Raw genomic sequence first — 20,215 nt, 5'->3', positions numbered from 1 at the left:
TGTCAGCACGTACCAAGTAAGAAAGTAAAATTATCTTATGGTAAAAATTAAATCAAAATTAATGAAAGAATACATATATTATATTACAAATTTTATTACCTAACTACAGAAAATAAAAACTGCGGAATTAATTAGTATTAATTTTATTAGTAAAGTAGATGTAAATTTTTTATAAATTAAAATTAAATAATTTACACGTGCACGAAAAAAAACAATTATAACAACAACATTAATTTATATATATATATAAACAATGGGAAAAAGAAAACAAGACCGAATTCTACAAATTCACGTTTTCTTTACTAGCGGCTACCGTCCATAAGTTTGCGCTGACCAGGTTTAGCACTATAAAGTCAGACCCACTTGCCTTGAAATGCTTCAGAACAAGGGCGATACGCAGTCTAAATCCCCCATTAATTGTTCGAATCAGACCCCAAAAGATGGCTTCTACTTTTCCTTCTCTGCAATTACAATTCCATTCACCCAACACAAAATTGTATTCATCACCAAACCTTTCGACCACTCGGCTTATCACTCGTATCCGAGCCTCCGTATCCGAGACTCCGGCCGCGGTGGTCGAGTCTGGACACGAAACAAAAAAGCTTCCGATCCGTAAGATCCCCGGAGATTGTGGTCTCCCCTTTTTCGGTCCCATCAGAGATCGATTCGACTATTTTTACAACCAAGGTAAAGATGAGTATTTCAAGTCGAGAGCTCAGAAGTACGAGTCCACAGTGTACAGAGCCAATATGCCACCCGGTCCCTTCATCGCACAAGATCCAAGAGTCATCGTGTTGCTCGATGGAAAGAGCTTTCCAGTCCTCTTCGACGTAAACAAAGTCGAGAAGAAAGATCTGTTCACAGGCACCTTCATGCCCTCCACTGAGCTCACCGGCGGATACAGAACCCTCTCGTATCTTGACCCTTCAGAGCCCAGTCACGCCAAGCTCAAGCAACTCATCTTCTTCCTCCTCAAGTCATGTCGAGACCGGGTGATGCCCGAGTTCCACTCCACCTACACAGAGTTATTCGAGAGTCTGGAGAAGGAACTGAGTTCCAAAGGAAAAGTGGAGTTCAACAAACCCAACGAGGAAGCCGCTTTCAACTTCTTGGGTCGCGCGATGTACGGTAAGAATCCACTTGATACAAAACTCGGAAGCGATGGGCCAAAGCTGATCAGTACATGGGTGCTAGCGCAGCTCGCTCCTCTGCTCACTCTCGGCCTCCCGGGGTGTCTAGAAGAACCCCTTTTCCGCACTTTCCGTCTCCCACCATCTCTCGTCAAAAGCAATTACCAGAGGCTATACGATTACTTTTACGAGTCAGCAGGATTCGTGCTCGACGAAGCCGAGAAAATGGGGATCTCACGGGAGGAGGCGTGTCACAACATCCTCTTTGCCACGTGCTTTAATACCTTCGGTGGCTTCAAGATTTTTTTTCCAAACATAATGAAGTGGATCGGACGAGGAGGGATAGACCTCCACACCAAGTTAGCACAAGAGATTAGGACGATCATCAGATCAAACGGGGGAAAAGTAACAATGGCCGGGATGGAGCAGATGCAACTGCTGAAGTCCACTGTGTACGAAGTGTTCAGAATCGATCCACCGGTGCCGGCGCAATACGGAAGAGCGAAACGGGACATGGTGATCGAGAGCCACGACGCTGCATTCGAGGTGAAAGCTGGGGAAATGCTCTTCGGTTTCCAGCCTTTCGCGACAAAGGACCCCAAGATTTTCCAGAAAGCCGAGGAATTCACGGCTGATCGGTTCGTGGGTGAGGGTGAGAAGCTGCTGAAGCACGTGCTGTGGTCTAATGGTCCCGAGACGGAGACACCGACTGTCGGCAATAAGCAGTGCGCAGGGAAGGATTTCGTGGTGCTGGCGGCAAGGCTTTTTGTAATCGAACTGTTTCTCCGATACGACTCGTTTGAGATCGACGTGGCGACGGCGCCGCTGGGATCAACTGTGACAATAAAGTCATTAAAGAGGGCTAGCTTTTGAGGCAGAAGGGTAAAGTAGGAAACTTGCAGGTATCTAATGTTAGAAAATATTAGTGAATGAATTGTGGTTGGTGAATAGCTTTTGAGACATCAAAGTGGCCGTCGCCATGATTTAGTTGTGGTCCAAGATCCACTTTATCGACTTTTGTCTTCTTCTTTTTTTTGTTAAATAAAGGTAATTCATTTAGCTGAAGTACAAAATTAATTTGGGTGTGCAAGATATTCGAAACTGCAAGCACATTTTGCTAATTTATGGGATTCCTCCTTGTTAGCTAGCTTTTAAGGGTCCAATTGATTGTTTTACCAACTGTGAAATGCTTTTTGGAAACTCTTAACTTTCTTGCATATTTTTTTAATGCACCAGTTAAGCTTCTTTACAGCCTGAGTTGGGAATATAACAATGTTCTCTAGTCCCTTTTCGGAGGCTTTTTTTTGTAGACAAAGTAGGAGTGCTTCGTATTCAACAACTAGTGAATTGGAGGTAATTACTTGTTCTGTCTTTGCTTGTTTTCCTCGATCAATGCTCCAAATATATGATACTATCACTTTATCTTGGTACAAAGTTGTATTATAATGGAATCTTATTAAGTTAATATCACGAATTATAATTCGAATTTTTTTTATGATTATCTCTCTGTCTTATCATATTGTTTTTTGCAAATCGAAAAGAAGATTGAAGTTTACCGACAAATAAGACTAGTTGTCACGATTTTTAAGTAATCTTGACATATTTGATTGCATTCATCCGTTTTCGAGCTAGATCAATCAAGAAGTATTTCTTGCTACTATTCTTTGTAAGCATTATCTTCATCCTGCATGGTTAAAGTTATTTTTAAAAGATCCTATAAATGCTCTATTCTCATGTTATTACTCTAAGTTTTAATTCAAAAGACAACCATAATGATATAATCGTATGAAATTTAATAAATAAGTGATTGTATCTCTCTTTTTCATGTATGCATAGAAGATAATTATTTTTACTATTAGTAGTGTCTTCTAAAATATAATAAAGTCTTTTGGTTAGTATACATCAATGATACATTTTGTGTCTTTTTAAAATTTTTATTTTCTGTAGCTCCCTCAAAACATTTGATTGAGCTTATGGATATGTCAAACGAAGAAGATAATTAAGGATTATATATCCTAATTTACAACTATATGTCACTAGAAACAGAAACCCAAATCTATTTGTTTGTCATTTAGGAGACTAATAGCTTGATCTTCATTCTCTTTTATCATGCCTCCTCGTTAAAATTCCTACTAAACATTTATGGATCCCATTCTGTTGTTGAGTGGTTGATTATTTAGAATGCTAGGAGATAACATGAGACTAATAGCTTGATCTTTATTGAAGTCCTTGATGTCTATTAATGTCTAGTAGTGTCAGTTATTTTTTTTTGAATTGACAGTATGACATAATTTTATACTTGAGCAAACTGTTTATTTTACCACTGCTTTATTGTATATAATAATAAATGAAAAAAAAAGAGAAAAGAATCAAAAAATATGTAATGTTAAATATAGAGATATATAAATATATCTAATTAAATATATATATAATTAAAGATATATTTATATATATACAAGTAAATATATTATATACATATATATAATTAAAATATTACATATATATATATTTATAATTAAAATATTATAAACATGTATTTATATATAATTAAATATATAAATACATATATAAATATATAAATTTACGTATACATATAAATAATTAAAAATATAAGTACATAAATTTAATTGAATATATAAATACATATTTATATAAAAAATACAATGCCCAAATTTAATTTAATGTAAATTAAATTAATTTATAATTGTAATTTTTTAATTTTTTAATTTTAATTTAGTGTGAAAATGAAAGAAATTTGATGGAGGATGAAATTGAAAACGATTTTGGAGAAAATAAGTGAAAATTTGGGTTCTAAGAGCATTTTTGAAAGAAAAATTAGAAAACGAGAGTCAAAATATAATTTAGAAAATTTGTGCCACGTAGGATGCCCGGTCAGCAACTTCGACGAACCAGAACGCGCAGCGTGGCAACGAACGCTGATGCGGTGCCACGCAGGAGGCCATGTGGGCGATCCGCGTGCCCGCAATTGAACAATCCAGATTTGTTCTCGCGCGTACAGACGACCTAGATGCGTTTCCTCCCCAAACGCGATCGGACGACCAGATTTAAACGCAATCAACAGTCCATATCTGTTTCTTATTTAAATACGATCGGATGGTTCAGATTAGATCATGATAGACGATTCAGATTCACTCCCTATTTAATCGCGATCGGACGGTTTAGATCAAATACGATGGACAATTCAGATTAAATAGGGACCGATATAAATAACCCACTTTATACCAAACCCTAACCTTAGCTGCCAGACACCCTCGCCGGATAAGAAGACCCTGCCGCCGGGAAGGAGAGCCGCTGCCACTCGCCGCCATGCTGGAGACCGCCAAAAGAGGTAAAAAAAAAAAAAAAATTTACTCGAAATCCAATTTTAAACATCCCTATGGCCAAATTGGAGTGAAAGAACCGGCCAATTGGCCAAAAATTGCGGGCAAAGCCGGGCTGGCGGCGTCGCCACATGAAATTTAAAAAATCACCTCCGATGAGACCCTTTTCGATTCCCGTTCTGCGTAATTTTTCTACCATTGTTATTATCGTTTCCTTCTCTATAGGTTGACCAAAGTAAAACACCCAACCGCAACGTGAGCCAGAAGAGCTGCTGCACCGGATAGCTCCGCCGCCGGTGAGTTTCGATTTTTTTGTATTTTTTCGGCCAACCAATGCTGCTTAACATATTTTTCCGTAGGGATTGATGCAAAATCGATCGAATTCGGCTGAAAACAGCCGAAAATAGCTGACCCAAGGCGGACCACCGCCGTTGCTGGAGCACGGCGGAGCCGCCGTGCCAAAATTCTAAAATTGGTCAAAAATAGGTCCTGAGACTGATTTTGGATTTTTGAGACATTGGTAGGTACTTATAGCGCGTTTTAATCCCTGAAAAAAAATTCATGGAATCCAGAGACCGCCAGTAAGCGCAATCAATAGCTTAGCTTTTCGGGCATCAAATTGTGTAAGAATCTCTCACCATATTCTTTGTTATAGAATTGAAGTCTAAATAAATAATAATACGGTATTTTATGTAATTAAAAAAATTCATAATTAATTACGAGTTACTAATGGAGGCAGAACCGAAAATCATCTATTGTTGATTCTGTTGAATTATTCTACAGTTAATTGCATGATAGTATTTTATTGATCGATTTTGTAGTTTTGAATACATGTATTGTTTGATTTATGTGATTACCATTGAATTGGAAAATGGAGACCAAAGAAAAACGAAAAATTGTGTGATTAAATGAATGGATGAAACGACAGTTTTACTAGATATCCTGGAAGATGGTGGACGGACCGGGTTCAATGGGAAATTCTACTGTAAACGTTGTCTCATACCAGACGGGTATTGAGACTTGGTAATTTAGTGCTAATACCGGACGGGATATTTAAGTTTAGTAATTTAGCGCTCGTACTGGACGAGATATGGGAACGGCCCGTTAATTTATAATATTAAAAGAAATTATTCACGCGTAGTTGAGACATCCATATGAACCCCCATGGATACCAGCAGGCTAATAGAAAATGATAGTTGTTGTTTGATTTATAATGTGTTCATGTTGCCAATTGCATATGAAATCATGATAAGTGCTATCTTATTGTTTATATAGGTTATTTTGTAAATCTCACTATGCTAAGTAGATTACAAAAGATTTTGTTTATAATAAATGAATTTGTTTAATTAAGTACTCCATTAGTTGTTTTGATTTTCTACCAATATTTATTTATATGTCGGTGAGTAGCGTAATATTCTTACTGGAGTAGTGTAGCTCATTTCTTATTTAACCATTTCAGATTAAGAGAATCAGGATCAAGACTCCGATCCACAAGAGAGTTGCGAGTAAAATGCTAGTTTTATTTATTTTTCGTTTATTTTCTCATTTTTTTTGTGTTCATTTCAAAAGAGTAATTCCAGTAACACTATTCGATACTTTAAGTTATTGTGTAAGGAATGTAAATATTAATAATTCATTTTATTTCTGCGCTTAATTTATAATTTATAATTTATTTTCTCTCGATATTCTAGGGTCGTTACAAAAAATATATATATAATTAAATATATAAACACATATATAAATATATATAGAGACAATAAAATTGATATAATTAAATAAATTATATACATATATATAATTAAAAATGTAAAGATATAAATTTAATTGAATACATAAATACGTGTTTATATATAAAATAAATATATAAATTTATGTATATATAAAAAAAAAATGAATAAGTGGGAAATGTTTGCATGCAGGAAAATGCCGGACAGAGAGAGAGAGAAGGAATTTGTGTATGTTGGAGTGGAAGCAAGGAGTTATTGTTATAAAATTTTCATGATACAAATGGTACCAAGTTGGGGAAATGGATAAGTATTGGATTGAGTATCAGATAGACCTGAGAATGATTTTGGTGAGGAAAGTCTTTGAGGAAAAATAAGAAATTTATCTACATCTATTTCAATTATGTTTGCTTTAAGTTTAAATTGACAATCAATTGTACAGATATATCTGGTCGAACAAGAAAAGTCAGAGAAATGAAGAGAGAAATCAATATCTGCTACTTGATCAAACAAGAGAAGCCAGAGATAAAGGTTGTTTGCGATGCACCTCTTCAGTGTCGGGTTTAGAAGAAGAATAATAATAAACCCTAGAGAAGTAAAGAAGAAGAATGATAAAATGAAAAGTAATTTAGTAAATAAGAAAAAATCTTAAGGGTATAATTAGAAAAAATAATCGAATCATCATAAAACTACCGAATCAATTATTTGAAAAAATGAAAAAATCATGGTATTGAGGATCATAACTCAATCAGTAAAAAAACGTATCATGTATTTGGAAATACAAATAAACAAAGAAAAGATGAAAAAATCATACCGTTTTTATTGAACCATCATCGAAACAAACTCTAAATAAAAGCAATGTTTTCCAAAAAAAAAAAAGGATAACCAAAATTTTATTGACAAAACAAAATGGTATTATATACGTATCCACACACATGTATGTGTATATATATGGCCATAAAGAAAATGCATGCATATGTATGTAAGAACAAAATTTGGGATGCATCATAATGAGGACCCACAAATGGGCCTCTCGATTTAATTTAATGGATCAAATGCATCGCATCAAATATAAATAATAAATTTAATGAAAGAAATACAACCCACCAACTTTGGATCCCATGTCGAGTCTTAATGGAGACCCCGCCATAGGCCCTTTAGATGAAATCTGGTGGGTCGCATGTTTCACATATGAAAATGGAAAAGGATGAGACAACCTCTCACATCTCTGAACAAAGGGAGCCCATGGTGGGTCATAGCAAAAACCCACCACGGCCGAGAATACAACTGGGTGGGTCGCTAACTCGCCATGACCCACCCCCGTTTATGTGTATATTTGTTGTGTATTAGTTATAGTTCGCCTGTAGAGACCTGCTATTGGGGGATCTAATAATGCACGCACATGTACGAAGGTAACATATATTTTCTATTAGTTTGAGATACATAAAGGTATGACTAAGATGAACAAAATATTTGAGTTTTCATTCTCCATCTACTGCTATATATTAACTGTTAGCTTCCATTTACTTACAATCGAGTGATCATTCACCAACTTTTAATTATATCTATTGACTACAGGCTATTGATTATCATATGCTAATTTTCAATATTGCTACCTAACTTAATGTCATCGTTTTATCGAATTATGTTTTACTTTAGTCACTTTATTAGACACGAGTTATTTTGACGTCGTGGGGGTGAAAAAATGTGTAATCATTAAATCTTTTCAACTTTTAACTGTAAATATAATTAACCAAGAAAACTGTACATGCTACTTGAGTTTTATCTTTTTAAGTGAGGTAATTCGATCAGGGAGGTAAAATCCAGAGAACTATATTTACACGGCCATCCAGATTTCAAGTGTTCGCATATTCATGCTATTTTGTTATGAATTTGTTATATAAATACATATGAAGTGATGAAATCATTATTGTGTAGTTATATTGATCTTGAAATGCATAAACGTATGAGCAAGTGGCAAAACTTGTCTCATCAAAAGCAAAAAAGAAAAAGAAAGAAAAAAAAGATGTACATTCGTATTAGCAGTTAAGTGTGTATTAAGAAGGTGAAGGTGATCATAATTAGGGTGTCAATGAATTACACTATTAAGCAAACTGTTGGATGAAGGTGAGCTTTGTTCACTTGACCATGGATCTTGAACAGAGACAGGTGAGTAATGATCCAGTGAGTTGATGCTACCATCGGCAGGAGTACTCGGAAGCATAAGCTCATTTCTGTCATGATCTGTTGCCTTTACAAGATTGATCTTTAAAGAAGGTACTCTCAATGATCTGCTCCCCATGATCTGCTCCAGTTCTCGAGCAACTTCAGTCATGGATGGTCTCATGTCCCTATGAAACGCTAGGCATCTAAAAGCCAACTCGGCTACCTTATGGATTGAACAAAGTGTCCAATTAGGATCAGTTTGTAGGTCGAGTAAAGGGTCTATAATTTCACTCAGCTGCCCTCTGCCAATCCTGTCGGTCGCCAGAGCGGCTAAGTTCACTTCATCGTGCGGCCTGGAGAAATCAACCACTTTCAGTCCTGATATGATCTCAATAAGTAGTACACCGAAACTGTAAACATCGCTTTTATCGGATAGATGGAAGTTTTGGTGATACTGAGGATCAAGATACCCAGGTGTGCCTTGCGGGGCAGTTGAGATATGAGAGATTTCAGTTCTACCAAGTCTTGAAAGACCAAAATCTGCAACCTTGGACCTGAAATTATAGTCCAGGAGTATGTTGGTGGACTTAATATCTCTGTGATAAATAGGAGGGTGAATAGCAGAGTGGAGATAGGCTATGGCTTGGGCAGTCTCTGTGGCTATAGTGAGTCGAACCGGCCAGGTTAATCCATTACCTTTCTCTCCTTGTAAATGCTGATACAATGTGCCATTAGGCATGAACTCGTAGACGAGGATTTCTTCCCCATTTTCAATGGAGCAACCCAGAAGACGAACCAGATTTGGGTGATTAACCGAAGAAAGCAGCTTGATCTCATTCATGACTTGCTCCATGCTGTCGGTCTCTCCGTGTTTCATCCTCTTGATGGCAACCCATAAATCGTTCTTTAGTTTTCCTGCGTATACTGTTCCATAAGCGCCAGTTCCAAGCCTTTGCTTATCTGAAAAGCTGTTTGTGGCTTTCTCCATTTCTTTGTATGCATAAATGGGAATGGTGATGCCCGCAGCTTCTGCTAGACGGCGTTTGGCGGTGTGGCTGGCTTTTATGCTCCATTGACTTTGAATGAAACAGCAAACTAAGCTCATACTCACCATCAACAAAGCTCCGGCCAGAACGCCTGCAAAATGTATTGGGTATTGTTTATATAATGGGTATTACCGAGAGGAACTTTATAAGTAAATTTATAACTTTAATTTTGTGAAATTTGAGGAATCTGACCTCCAACTAAGACACCGACTCTGGTTGTTCCTCCACAATGGCCAGACAAATATCTTGCGGGGTTACAATGTGAAGAAACTGTTGACAGCAAGGAGGAGCGTAGAGAGTAGAATTAGTCGGACTGTAATTTTCTCTTTTTTCAAAAGAAAAAGAAAAGTCAACAAGTTTGATTCAGATGCCAAAACACAATCTTTTCTCGTGATATTTTATATATGAGAAGATGGGGCTGCAGTACATTTAAAGTCTATATATAGTCTACATATATATATATATATATATACACACACACATATGTTCATCACTTGTTTGGTTATATAATATGCCTACAACACAATATTATATACATAAAACATATATGTTTTCTTCATTTCTTGTTAATTACGGAAGGGTTTTTTCTTTTCCTTTTTTTTTTTTTTTTTTTTGGTTTTTTAAGCGTCACGTCTACTTAAAATTCGAATTCCACAAAACCCACCTAACCCCGACTATTACAAATAGATTTTATTTATGATTATGTTTATCTATATATATATATATATATATATTAGATGAAATTAAACTAAACTACCCATTCTAGGGCACCTTAAACTCCTGAAAAATATTCAAAGTAAATACATACATATATAGTGAATGAATTCACCTACTCCCTCTTGCTAAATTTATGGGTTGGGTTCCATAATTTCAGGGTATGCACCAGAGTCAACGCCATTAAAATTAGGTAATACTAATTTCCTTATTAAGTATATCATTTAATTATATATTTTCATATATCTTAGTATCTAATTGAACTATATCACGTGCGAACAGAAATATACATACTAAAATTCTGTATTTCAAATTAAATGAATAGTCAGCTTGAATAATGAATGCACCTTTCTTCTTTCTAGACAAACCAATCATGGTAGATAAGCCTTTAATTACTTTTCAAATTTAACATGAAGTTGACGAATTGAATTTCGTTATAATTCATTTTGCTCTAAAATAAATTTTAAGTAAACAATTTGGGTTAATGATAACTACTTGCCTTTCCGGCACCCCGAACCGGCTGCGAATCCATCTCCGGCGAACCCATTATGGCACTGGCACCGAAATCCTACTCGTCCGTCGTGCGGCGTAAGCATCTCCGTACAATTAGCGTTCTTATGACAGTCGCATTGCCCGTCAAGCCACCACCCGAGCTCAACCACCTGGACCTCCAGGAGATCAGTCTCATTGAACGTCTCGGCGGATATGGAAGACAAGAGAGACCGGCAGTTAGTGCCCAACACTTTTTGAAAATCGATAAAGCCCCTGAGCTTATTATCTTCCGTGTAACAGCTAATGTTGGCCCCGCTGGGTTCGTCGCAAGAGAGGGTCTCGAAGCGAGTGTAGACCATGGTTGAAGGTATCAAGCAGGGCGCGGGAGAGGAGCAGTTCTGCAAGAGAATGGCGTTGCGGGAGGTGGGTGCGTAGTTGGGGCCGTAGAGACGGTGAAGGGCTAAGAGGGAACGGTGGCATGTGGCTTGAATGAAGATCTTGATGGTATCAGCGTTGACGGATTGCACGGGGAAATCGCCGAGCAGGATCTGGCCGTCTGCACTGCAGTTTAAAGGGATTTGGCAACCCGGAGAGAACCCAAATGGGTATTGAAGGAGGTGGTCGCCGCACGATATGTTGCACTTAGTTGCTTCAATTCTGATCACAGGAAGATTCACCAAGAATAATATCAGTAATGAGAGAAACAACACCCGTAATTCTCTTGTGAAGATCATGTTTTAATTTCCCAAAACAGAGAGCATTATATTGAAGCACAAAAGGCTGAAGAAGGCAGAGAGGTTTTTAAATGTCAATCTGGAGTTGGAGTAGATGCAGAGACTTGCTTTATACCCTGAAAAGATAGAGATTTAATGAATAAGGATCAGAGTTTAATTTCTTGAAAAAGAAGGATGGTAATTGAAAGAGATTTAAGAAATAGTTGTTGATGACATTGGCATGGAAAAAGATGAACTATGGAATCAACTACTGTAATTGAGAGAGAGAGAGAGAGAGGCTTTTGCCTTTTTCTTTTCACGTACCCTTCTTTTGTCTTCTTTAATTCCTGTTTTCTTCGTTTTATAATAATCCTGATTGATTGACCAAATTTAAATGGCCTCCCAGTATGAGAGGACAAAACACCCAACATTCATATTTCTTTCTCTCCCAACTAACAATTATTCGTTTCCTATTTGAATTTTTTTTCTTAACGATACATTTGGAATAATTCGGTTTTTCTAAAATAAATACTAACAATAGTAATGAACTGGGTTAATGAACTATTGTAAAATTTAGCCATCAAAATCTGTAATTTTTGAGGAAAAAAATACGTCCTCCATTTGTCGAAAAAAAAAAAAAATCTCAAATTTAAGAGACCAACTACCTGAAACAGTATTTACTGTTTGCGTGGATTATAAACACAGATATATATATATATATATATATTGTGTGTGTGTGTGTGTGGGCGTGTGCTTTGTTTGGGTAACAGCCATGGATTCTGGTTTCTGTCGTATCTGCAAGAGGCAGCATTGTAGCGTCAATTATTACATAGGCGCTTCACTCGTGAGTGGAGCTGCGCAGGTGATCAGTTGGTTACATTTTCATAAATTACTTTGAAACTATTTTTCTACACTACATGTATAATTACATGAATTGAATTGCTAAAACTGATTATTCCTCTTCATCATAACTTTGGTATATATACATCGATATATATAAGGGAACAAGCAGCATTTGGTGCAACTGGGTTAAGGAGAACAGACAGAACTGTCCCTTCACCGTCCCCATCAGCCTGTTTCCACTTTTTCTTTCTCTGATTTTACTTGAAAATTTGTTTCTAATTCCTAAGACCCAAATTAATTATTTTCCTAACCCAAACACAAGAAGCACTTTCAAGTCCAACTCCAAAATCCAACCCAATTTTCATCATAAAATGGTCATTTGTGTGGTTTGAATACACAGAAGCAACCTCAACTAAAAAGAAATCCCTTTCGGCCCGGCCCACGGGGGCCTCCTCCAGACAGAGATGGTCTCTGGCAGAGAGCAGCAGTCGAGAGAAGGAGACAGAGGGGAGGTGGGGGACTCACGTTGATGATGACTGATCGAAGAGAAGAGAAGAGAAGCAGAGTTTACCAGGTAAAAAGATTTTCGAAATCGAGCAAACAGAAGAGAGGAAGCTGGAAAGAGGAAGAAAGAAGGGGTCGACGGGGGAGGATTTCAGGTTTCTCATTGTTATTTGGTGAGAATGAATAATAATAAGAAGAAGTAGAAGTAGTAGAAGAAGAAGACGAAACAGAGCCTCGGATTGATGAAGAAGAACAGTGCTCGATAAAATGGAGAAAAAGGAAGGGTTTAAACCGGGCCTCGGGTCTCGGACCCGGTCTAGAGCCTTGGGCTCGGATCCGGGCTCCGTATTTGGGCTGAGGCCTTGTTCTGCGGACCGTTAGTTAGGCCGTAGGCTCGGGCCCGAACCTTGGGGCTCGTACCGGGTTCGAGCCTTGAGTATCGGGTCGGGTCTTGGGCATCCGGCACGTTGTTCACTTGCCAGTTGCTTTGGGCCTTGAGCCTCGGGCTCGGGTCTTGGGCTCGTCCTCGGTCTTGGACTTGGGTCGGGCCTTGGGCTCAGTCAACATTAAAATAGGTGTCTTATCATTTTCATCTTATTTTATTTTTTAGCTTTCATTTTTTTTTTTTATTAAATTACGTTACAGTTTCCATGAACCAATGAGCATAAATATACACTATTATCTATATCATATATAAATACCCATTTGTGTAGAGTATATATATATATATATATATATATCAATGCAATAAATATTAGACGTAGATAATTTATTCTTCAATAAGAAAAAATTAGAAAATAAAAATTAAAACATAAACTAGAAAAAAATAATAATCTTTTTAACTTCTCTTCCGGAAGAAAATTATTACAATACTCAGGCTCTCTGTCTATCAGAGTACTAATGCAAATAGCATATATACAGTTGTATGCGCGCGTAAGAGTACATGCATATGACTAGGGAGCAGCAAAAGCATCGTCCACCCACCTGGTGCAAGTTGCAGGGGCTGTATCTTCACTGGAGGACAACTGTCGGGTGAGGAGAGGGCGGAGAGCCGACTTGACCTTGTTAACGCGTTGGCGGCGACGAATTCGGCGCAGAACGACATCCCTGTCCAGGCGTTGCTTGGAGTGAATGGGCTTGATGTAGAGATGGCTACTAATGACAGAGGCTAGGGTTTGTGAATCGTCTTGGTCTTCAATAGAGGTGACATTGTTGGAGCAAGTTTTGGAAGGAGATGTGGCCACATCCATATCAAATAACTTGTGCAATGAAGTAGCTAAAGACGGAGATACTTATGGTTACAGAAAGTTTGACAAGTAGCAGTAAGGAAATGGGAAGGTTTAAGTGGGAATTTATAGAGGTGGTGAAATTGGTATTTCAAGGATTTGGTCGGTTTTGGAAGTTCGAGGCTGTCTCGGGCTTGGCAGTCAGAGGAAAAAAGTAGAGGATTTTCTTAATAAGGAGGTCGGTGAAGTGTTGCTTCCTCGTCACTTGTTCTCCATTTTGTTTATGTCTTAAAATGAGATTCTCTGTCGTTGCCATGTGCTTGGAATGAAGTAATTAAATTACACTGTTTCGGAATTTTGAGCTAGGCCCATTTATGGGTCATGGGTGGATATAACTCAGGCCCCAATAACAAGTTATTAGCCATGGACTCATGGCAGCCTTAAAGACAAAGTAATGCATTTGAGTTTGGAAATTCTGAATTTGAGTTTGGTTTCCAAAATCAATTATATGCAAAGAAATTTATATGGTCCCAATATAGTAACATAACATATTATACCCATATATATATATGTGCATTAATTATCATCACATGATTTCCAATATGACATGTCCTCCTGCAAAAAATTTCAAGAGTCTACATCACCCATTCAACATGCATACATCACTGCTATCCTTTCTTCTTTACTTGTTTTTACATTGTCATAGACCTTTAACTGCTGATTGTTACACATAACATATAAACTCAAAATTTAAATGATCACTAAAGGAAAAACAAAAAAGAACAAGCAAGAATCGACTGTATCTTCTTTTATAATAATCATGCCGACTGATTTGTAAGTTTCGTTCAATTATATAATCATGTCTTCATAATTAAAATGACAAACTGGCATCACAAAAAAGCATATGGGCCCTCTTAATCAATTTAATAAGAAAAGAAAAACCCTCTAACAGTCAACTAAATCCATAATTACGCATTTCCTATCATGTCCCTGGTTCGTTAAAGCTGGTTGCAAACTGAAACCCGATCATTCTCAAAACCTGAAAAGCGATTCATCGGTTAAAGGAAATCCAAAAGCCTGCAAAATTTCCTCTGCTCCCAATTGTTTTCTTCCCGCCGATCCTGAGAATACAGATGCTCTCCGTTCCTGTTGACGTCAGCGTTAGTCGACGCGCCACACACAGTGCCGCCGAGAGAGTGGTAGTGGCGGTGAAAGCTGAAAGAGTGATATCCAAAGCTGCATTAGCTTGGGCTCTCACTCACGTCGTTCGTCCCGGGGATTGCGTCACTTTGCTCGCTGTCTTTCCCGGAGAGAAGACAGGTAATTCCTCTAAATTCTCTTTCCTTTCGCTTAGAATCAAAGGTCTCTTTTCTTGTCATTTATGGGAATTCTTCTTATTTTCCGGACGAATGCGAGAGTCTGACTTACAACTGATTTGAGAAACAGGTAGGAAATTCTGGAATTTCCCGAGGTTGGCGGGAGACTGCGCTAGCAGTCACAGGGAAAACTTGCCGGATCGGATCTTTCAAATCTCTGAGTCTTGCTCCCAGATGGTACTCCAGTTTAATAACCAGGTCGAGGTAAGCTCAAATCGCTAAACTTCCTATCTAGTACATTCATTTTCATGTAATTTTCTTCGGACAATTTGGTCTCGCTCTTCTCTCCTGTTGATCTGGGTTTTAACGGACTTGTTTGTCTCGTTGCCTAAAAATGAAACAAGTAGCTTTGCAATTCGCAGCGCCTTAAAGGGCAAAACTGTGGGCATATAATACCTGCCAAGAATTAGATGATGCACTGTTCTCTTGGGTAAAAAAAAAACAATCCATTAATATGCTGATAATGTTTCGGATATTAATTGACCTGTTTGTCAGAGCTCGGAATCTTCCTACCCTAGCACCCAGGCAGTCCCTAAGATCTGTTGCCAGATGCAATAAAGTTAATTCAATGATTTGAAACCTGTTTGGACGTTGCGGGTGCGAAGTTGCATATGAGGACAAAATTAAGCTATGCCCTGTTTGGACTTTAGGTCCATTCTTGTTGATAAATGTATTAACAAATTGTTCTTCACTTCATACCGACATGCCCCACATTGACATAATTCTTGAATTGCTCGCACGTTCCATGTGAAATGGTCTAGGTGATTAGGACCCCCATTTCCTTTATTGCTCTGGTATCATTTTTGGGTAGCTATTTCTCGGCAATTTGAGTAATGGGGTAAATACAAAAGGAGTATAGTTTTTTTTTTCGTTCATTTGTTTATCTTTGCTAACGACAAAATGTTGATTATTATTGTAGGTGAGAGTGAGGATAAAGGTGGTGTCAGGGACATCTGGCAATGCTGTGGCGGCCGAAGCAAGCAGAAACGGAGCCAACTGGGTCGTACTGGACAAGTAATTAAACATAAAAAAGTGTTAGTTCTTATTTCTAAACTACCATTAGTTAGTCGGCTGGTCAATAATTATCTTTTCTCCCCTTCAACAATTCCCTCATGGTTCCGGTCATCATGGTTTTCTATCTATTACGCGGTAGTACGCTGCTGTCTTTGTGTTGATTTTTTATCAAAAAGGTATTTAAGGTCTACAAAATGACTGACTTCATACTGTTCAGGCAAACCCAATGAGTATAATAGAATTTGGGCCACATATAAACATTGTAGAGGGCAGCCAAGCTGACAAGTTTTAACTGATCAAACCATTACTACTTACCAGTTCAGTAAACGTGATACATTCTCACCCAACCTTGCAAATGTGCTCTTGGTTATCCAAGTAGGTGTAGGGAAATTATTATTCAGTCGTCATGTTTAATGTTTCCATTATTGCTAGATCAGGTTAATATTCTGAGTTCTGTTAGCAGGAATATGCTCAATTGATATTTTCAGATTGTCATTTTGTCTAACTGCGTATAATTGCAATGACAGGCTAACCAATCTAATCAGGTGACTATTTGGGTAGGTACTGGTGTCAGGTTGTGTTATCCCATAATTCTAAAATGGCAGATGCAGGTTGTTTCTTACTTGCTAAATTGCCGTAGCACCTAAGTTCACTTAATAAACTAAGAGTTAGGTGCGCATGATGTCATTGCACTGCTCCTTCTTTGTTCTTTGTAACTTCTCGTGGACTGGAATTTAGCTCACATACACATTCATTACCTTGAATTTCTTTTTATTTACCTACAGCAATCAACCTAGGTTGTATTCCAAATGCTTGAAAGTTGTTCCCTAACTTATTGCTGATGATGGAATTGAATAGAAAATTAAAGCAAGAGTTGAAGCACTGTATAGAGGAACTTCGCTGCAATGTTGTAGTGATGAAAGGCTCTCAAGCAAAAGTTCTCAGGCTAAACTTACAATGCTCAACAGAAATCCAAACCCCATATTTCAGTGCTGCTTCTTCACCGGCTAGGGACGATGAAGAGTTGCAGAGACAGAGAGTGAAGCATTCTACTCCAGTCAGCAGCCCCGAAGAACCAAGAACTTCCCATTCAAGAACCACTATCGAAAGTTCACTATCATTTTCTGAGACAATGACATCTCCTTTTCTTGTCTATGAACAAAATCCCCTTTTTGAAGGATTGAATAAAGGATATTACACGTCAACAGATTATCAAAATGACTTGAATGATGCAGAAATTACTCATAATGTTAAGAGCGAGAAGCTTATCACTTTATGCAGAAATCCCATGCAATCTGGAGCCACCGCTGACAAAAATGTACTTTGGATTCCCCAAAACCATGTTATTGATGAAAAGCCCCTTGTTACCCAAAATGCAATGAATAAAATCACGTCTTCAACTTCCAAAACTCTGCTCGAAAAGTTTTCCCAGTATGATAAAGATCCAAAAGCTGATGGACTTGAGCTCAGCCAGATCCATCACAAACAATATATTGTTAACTCAGGCATTAGAGATGCAGTCTCACTTGGTAGGACATCCTCCATACCTCCTCCCTTGTGCTCATTATGCCAACATAAGGCACCAATTTTTGGAAAGCCTCCCAAGAGGTTCTCTCTTGAGGAACTAGATGAAGCAACAGAGGGATTTTCAGATATGAATTTATTGGCAGAAGGGGGTTTTGGCATTGTATATAGAGGGGTACTAAGAGAAGGCCTGGTGGTGGCAGTGAAGGTATTAAAGTTTTCTGGCCCTCAAGCAGATGCTGATTTCTGCAGGGAAGTGCGAGTTTTAAGCTGTGCGCAGCATAGGAATGTTGTGTTGTTGATTGGATTTTGTATTGACCGCAAGAGAAGAATCTTGGTTTATGAGTATATATGCAACAGCTCTTTGGATTTCCATTTACATGGTATGTTTCCTATCATCTCTCTTTCTCTTTTGCCCAGTGATAGAGTAAGATCTATAAATATCTATTCCCATGGTTCCTTGGCTTCTATCTTCACAAAATTGTCTGCTTATATTCTGCATTCCTGATGTCCGATAGTTACTCTCAGTGAATGACTTCGATTGCACCTACTATATGATTGACAGGAAACAAGAAAATCAGTTTGGGTTGGCAGTCTAGGCTAAAGATAGCAATTGGGGCAGCCAGAGGTTTACGATACCTTCATGAAGATTGTAGAGTGGGTTGTATTGTACATAGGGACATGCGCCCTCATAATATCCTCCTAACTCATGATTTTGAACCTCTGGTATTCAATCTAAAACTTCCCACTTTTTTGGAGCTTTATACTTCTATTATTAAGTTGGTCATAGCATGGCAGTTGGATCTGCTTTTTGAACAATAGTAATTAATTTCCACATCCTCTGGTATTCAATCAAAATGAAACGTGTCTACATCATTATGAATTTTGTCTAGAAAAGGCATGTGATTAAATCCTTCTTTGATGCTCTAACTGGTGAAAAGAAAATTCTCTCCATGATAAAAGCACATTCTTACCCCTTCAAAACACTACATTTCAGATATAGATTGAACGCTTTGTAATATTATATGCCTCCTAAAGATGAAATACGAGCGTTTCTCCTATCATTGTCTTGATGATAATCAGTTATGTACTAATTTTCAATCACCTTTACATTTCATTAGGTTGCTGATTTTGGACTTGCTAGGTGGTACTCTGAATGCAGCATCGGTGGGGGAGAGCAAGTAGTTGGAACGTCAGGGTACTTTCTATATATTTTGCTAGTTTGTCTTGTATAATTACATCCACAGTTGAACTTTTGAGTATCTGCATGCTAGTGCTATCTTTACATGATGGATTTTTTAATACTCTTAGACAGGAATAAGTGTCAAAGTTCCAATAACAAGTACTATAGATACAGTTAAACTAGTTTCTTTACAAATGTAGTTGCTGAATCATAAGTTTCAACTGAATGTTTAAAAGCAGGTATCTTGCGCCAGAGTATTTGAACAGTGGAATAATCACACAGAAAGTTGATGTTTATGCATTTGGGCTTGTACTATTAGAGATAATCACAGGTCGAAAACCTAGCGAATTGCAACATTTCAGGGAACAGCATTTCCTATCTGATTGGTTCCACCCTCTAGGTTCTTTGCAGCCTAACCACATCTTCACCAATATTTATAAATTAATCGATCCATGCTTGGCCGGTGATCAAATCCAAAGTTTTGCTCATCAGCTACAAGCAATGGCGTTTGCTGCTTCCTTGTGTCTAAGTCGTGATCCAGAGTCCAGACCCCTAATGTCAAAGGTTTACTATTTATCCCGTTACATAATTATCGATTTCTCCATAAACATCCAGGCATTCAAAGAAAAACTCTTTTTTGGGTTTTGTCTTTGTTGGTTCCAATGGTCATTACCCCTGATTGAATCAATTTGACTTTTTTTTTTTTTTTTTTATCTATTTTCAGGTCCTTAGAATACTTGAAGGGGGAGATACATCTATTCCTCTGGCTCTGGACTTAAATTCAGCTGGTAACAGAAGTGGTCATTTGTGTGGTTTGAATTCACAGAAGCAACCTCAACTGAAAAGAAATCACTCTCGCAAACTTTCTCACTAAGTGTCTCTGATACATGGTTTTATGGATCCACTCTGTTCGTAAGTCCATTTCCTGGTTTGCACTTTTGCATACCTACGAGTAAATGACATTTTCCTTTTTTTTTTTTTCAATTGTGCGTACAATATCGAATAATTTATTTGTAAACATCATTTTTATTTTTTCTGTGTGCAAATTATAAGTGTTAGTTTGCGTCGCAGAAAAAAAACTTGTAAAACTACTGAAAGATAAATATAAGTTTTTTATTATTTTATAATACATGCATAAAATAATAAGTTTTATATTTTTAGTAAACTTCGAATTCTTAAACAATTCATCTTATTTTGATTAAATTCATAGTCAAGACTG

General features: G+C 37.4%; 3 protein-coding genes across 5 annotated transcripts; 2 read left to right on the top strand and 1 right to left on the bottom strand.

The window, feature by feature from the left end:
• The first annotated feature begins 296 nt into the window (after window positions 1-296).
• AOS (allene oxide synthase) lies at window positions 297-2,195 on the top strand. The gene has a single exon (XM_088207424.1). It carries the CDS (start codon window positions 441-443, stop codon window positions 2,001-2,003), a length of 1,563 nt encoding a protein of 520 aa, XP_088063550.1. The 5' UTR covers window positions 297-440; the 3' UTR covers window positions 2,004-2,195.
• Window positions 2,196-8,111: 5,916 nt separating this feature from the next.
• LOC110813483 (wall-associated receptor kinase-like 14) lies at window positions 8,112-11,797 on the bottom strand. 2 transcript variants are annotated; one of them, XM_088207418.1, is made up of 4 exons: window positions 11,633-11,797; window positions 10,621-11,463; window positions 9,600-9,677; window positions 8,112-9,498 (listed from the first exon to the last, which is right to left on the bottom strand). In XM_088207418.1, the coding sequence occupies exons 2-4, from the start codon at window positions 11,345-11,347 to the stop codon at window positions 8,285-8,287; spliced, it is 2,019 nt and encodes a 672-aa protein (XP_088063544.1). In that variant the 5' UTR covers window positions 11,348-11,463; window positions 11,633-11,797; the 3' UTR covers window positions 8,112-8,284. The 2 variants fall into 2 exon arrangements, with proteins under 2 accessions (XP_088063544.1, XP_021896340.2); XM_022040648.2 differs by having other exon boundaries at window positions 11,651-11,797.
• A 2,862-nt stretch (window positions 11,798-14,659) lies between these two features.
• On the top strand, window positions 14,660-20,123 carry LOC110813599 (inactive protein kinase SELMODRAFT_444075-like). Of its 2 annotated transcripts, none has more exons than XM_088207401.1 (8): window positions 14,660-15,219; window positions 15,346-15,479; window positions 16,195-16,289; window positions 17,148-18,196; window positions 18,379-18,539; window positions 18,935-19,011; window positions 19,233-19,560; window positions 19,721-20,123. In XM_088207401.1, the coding sequence occupies exons 1-8, from the start codon at window positions 15,033-15,035 to the stop codon at window positions 19,868-19,870; spliced, it is 2,181 nt and encodes a 726-aa protein (XP_088063527.1). In that variant the 5' UTR covers window positions 14,660-15,032; the 3' UTR covers window positions 19,871-20,123. The 2 variants fall into 2 exon arrangements, with proteins under 2 accessions (XP_088063527.1, XP_021896496.1); XM_022040804.2 differs by having other exon boundaries at window positions 14,665-15,219; window positions 19,236-19,560.
• The last annotated feature ends 92 nt before the right edge of the window (window positions 20,124-20,215 follow it).

This window comes from Carica papaya, chromosome 1 (assembly GCF_054855325.1).
Source record: "Carica papaya isolate Zhongbai chromosome 1, ASM5485532v1, whole genome shotgun sequence".
NCBI classification, from domain to species: Eukaryota; Viridiplantae; Streptophyta; class Magnoliopsida; order Brassicales; family Caricaceae; genus Carica; species Carica papaya.
The sequence above is the reverse complement of the archived record's forward strand: the minus strand, read 5'-3'. Positions and strand labels throughout refer to the sequence as shown.

What these genes read in the sequence shown, in the direction of transcription:
- AOS (XM_088207424.1), top strand. Translation starts at nt 441, where the DNA reads ATGGCTTCTACTTTTCCTTCTCTGCAATTACAATTCCATTCACCCAAC.
- LOC110813483 (XM_088207418.1), bottom strand. Translation starts at nt 11,347, where the DNA reads ATGATCTTCACAAGAGAATTACGGGTGTTGTTTCTCTCATTACTGATA. An exon ending in CGGTTCGGGGTGCCGGAAAG is followed by an intron (nt 9,678 to 10,620) that starts GCAAGTAGTTAT and finishes TGCTGTCAACAG; the next exon opens with TTTCTTCACATTGTAACCCC. An exon ending in AGTCGGTGTCTTAGTTGGAG is followed by an intron (nt 9,499 to 9,599) that starts GTCAGATTCCTC and finishes TACATTTTGCAG; the next exon opens with GCGTTCTGGCCGGAGCTTTG.
- LOC110813599 (XM_088207401.1), top strand. Translation starts at nt 15,033, where the DNA reads ATGCTCTCCGTTCCTGTTGACGTCAGCGTTAGTCGACGCGCCACACAC. An exon ending in AACTGGGTCGTACTGGACAA is followed by an intron (nt 16,290 to 17,147) that starts GTAATTAAACAT and finishes GGAATTGAATAG; the next exon opens with AAAATTAAAGCAAGAGTTGA. An exon ending in CAAGTAGTTGGAACGTCAGG is followed by an intron (nt 19,012 to 19,232) that starts GTACTTTCTATA and finishes AATGTTTAAAAG; the next exon opens with CAGGTATCTTGCGCCAGAGT.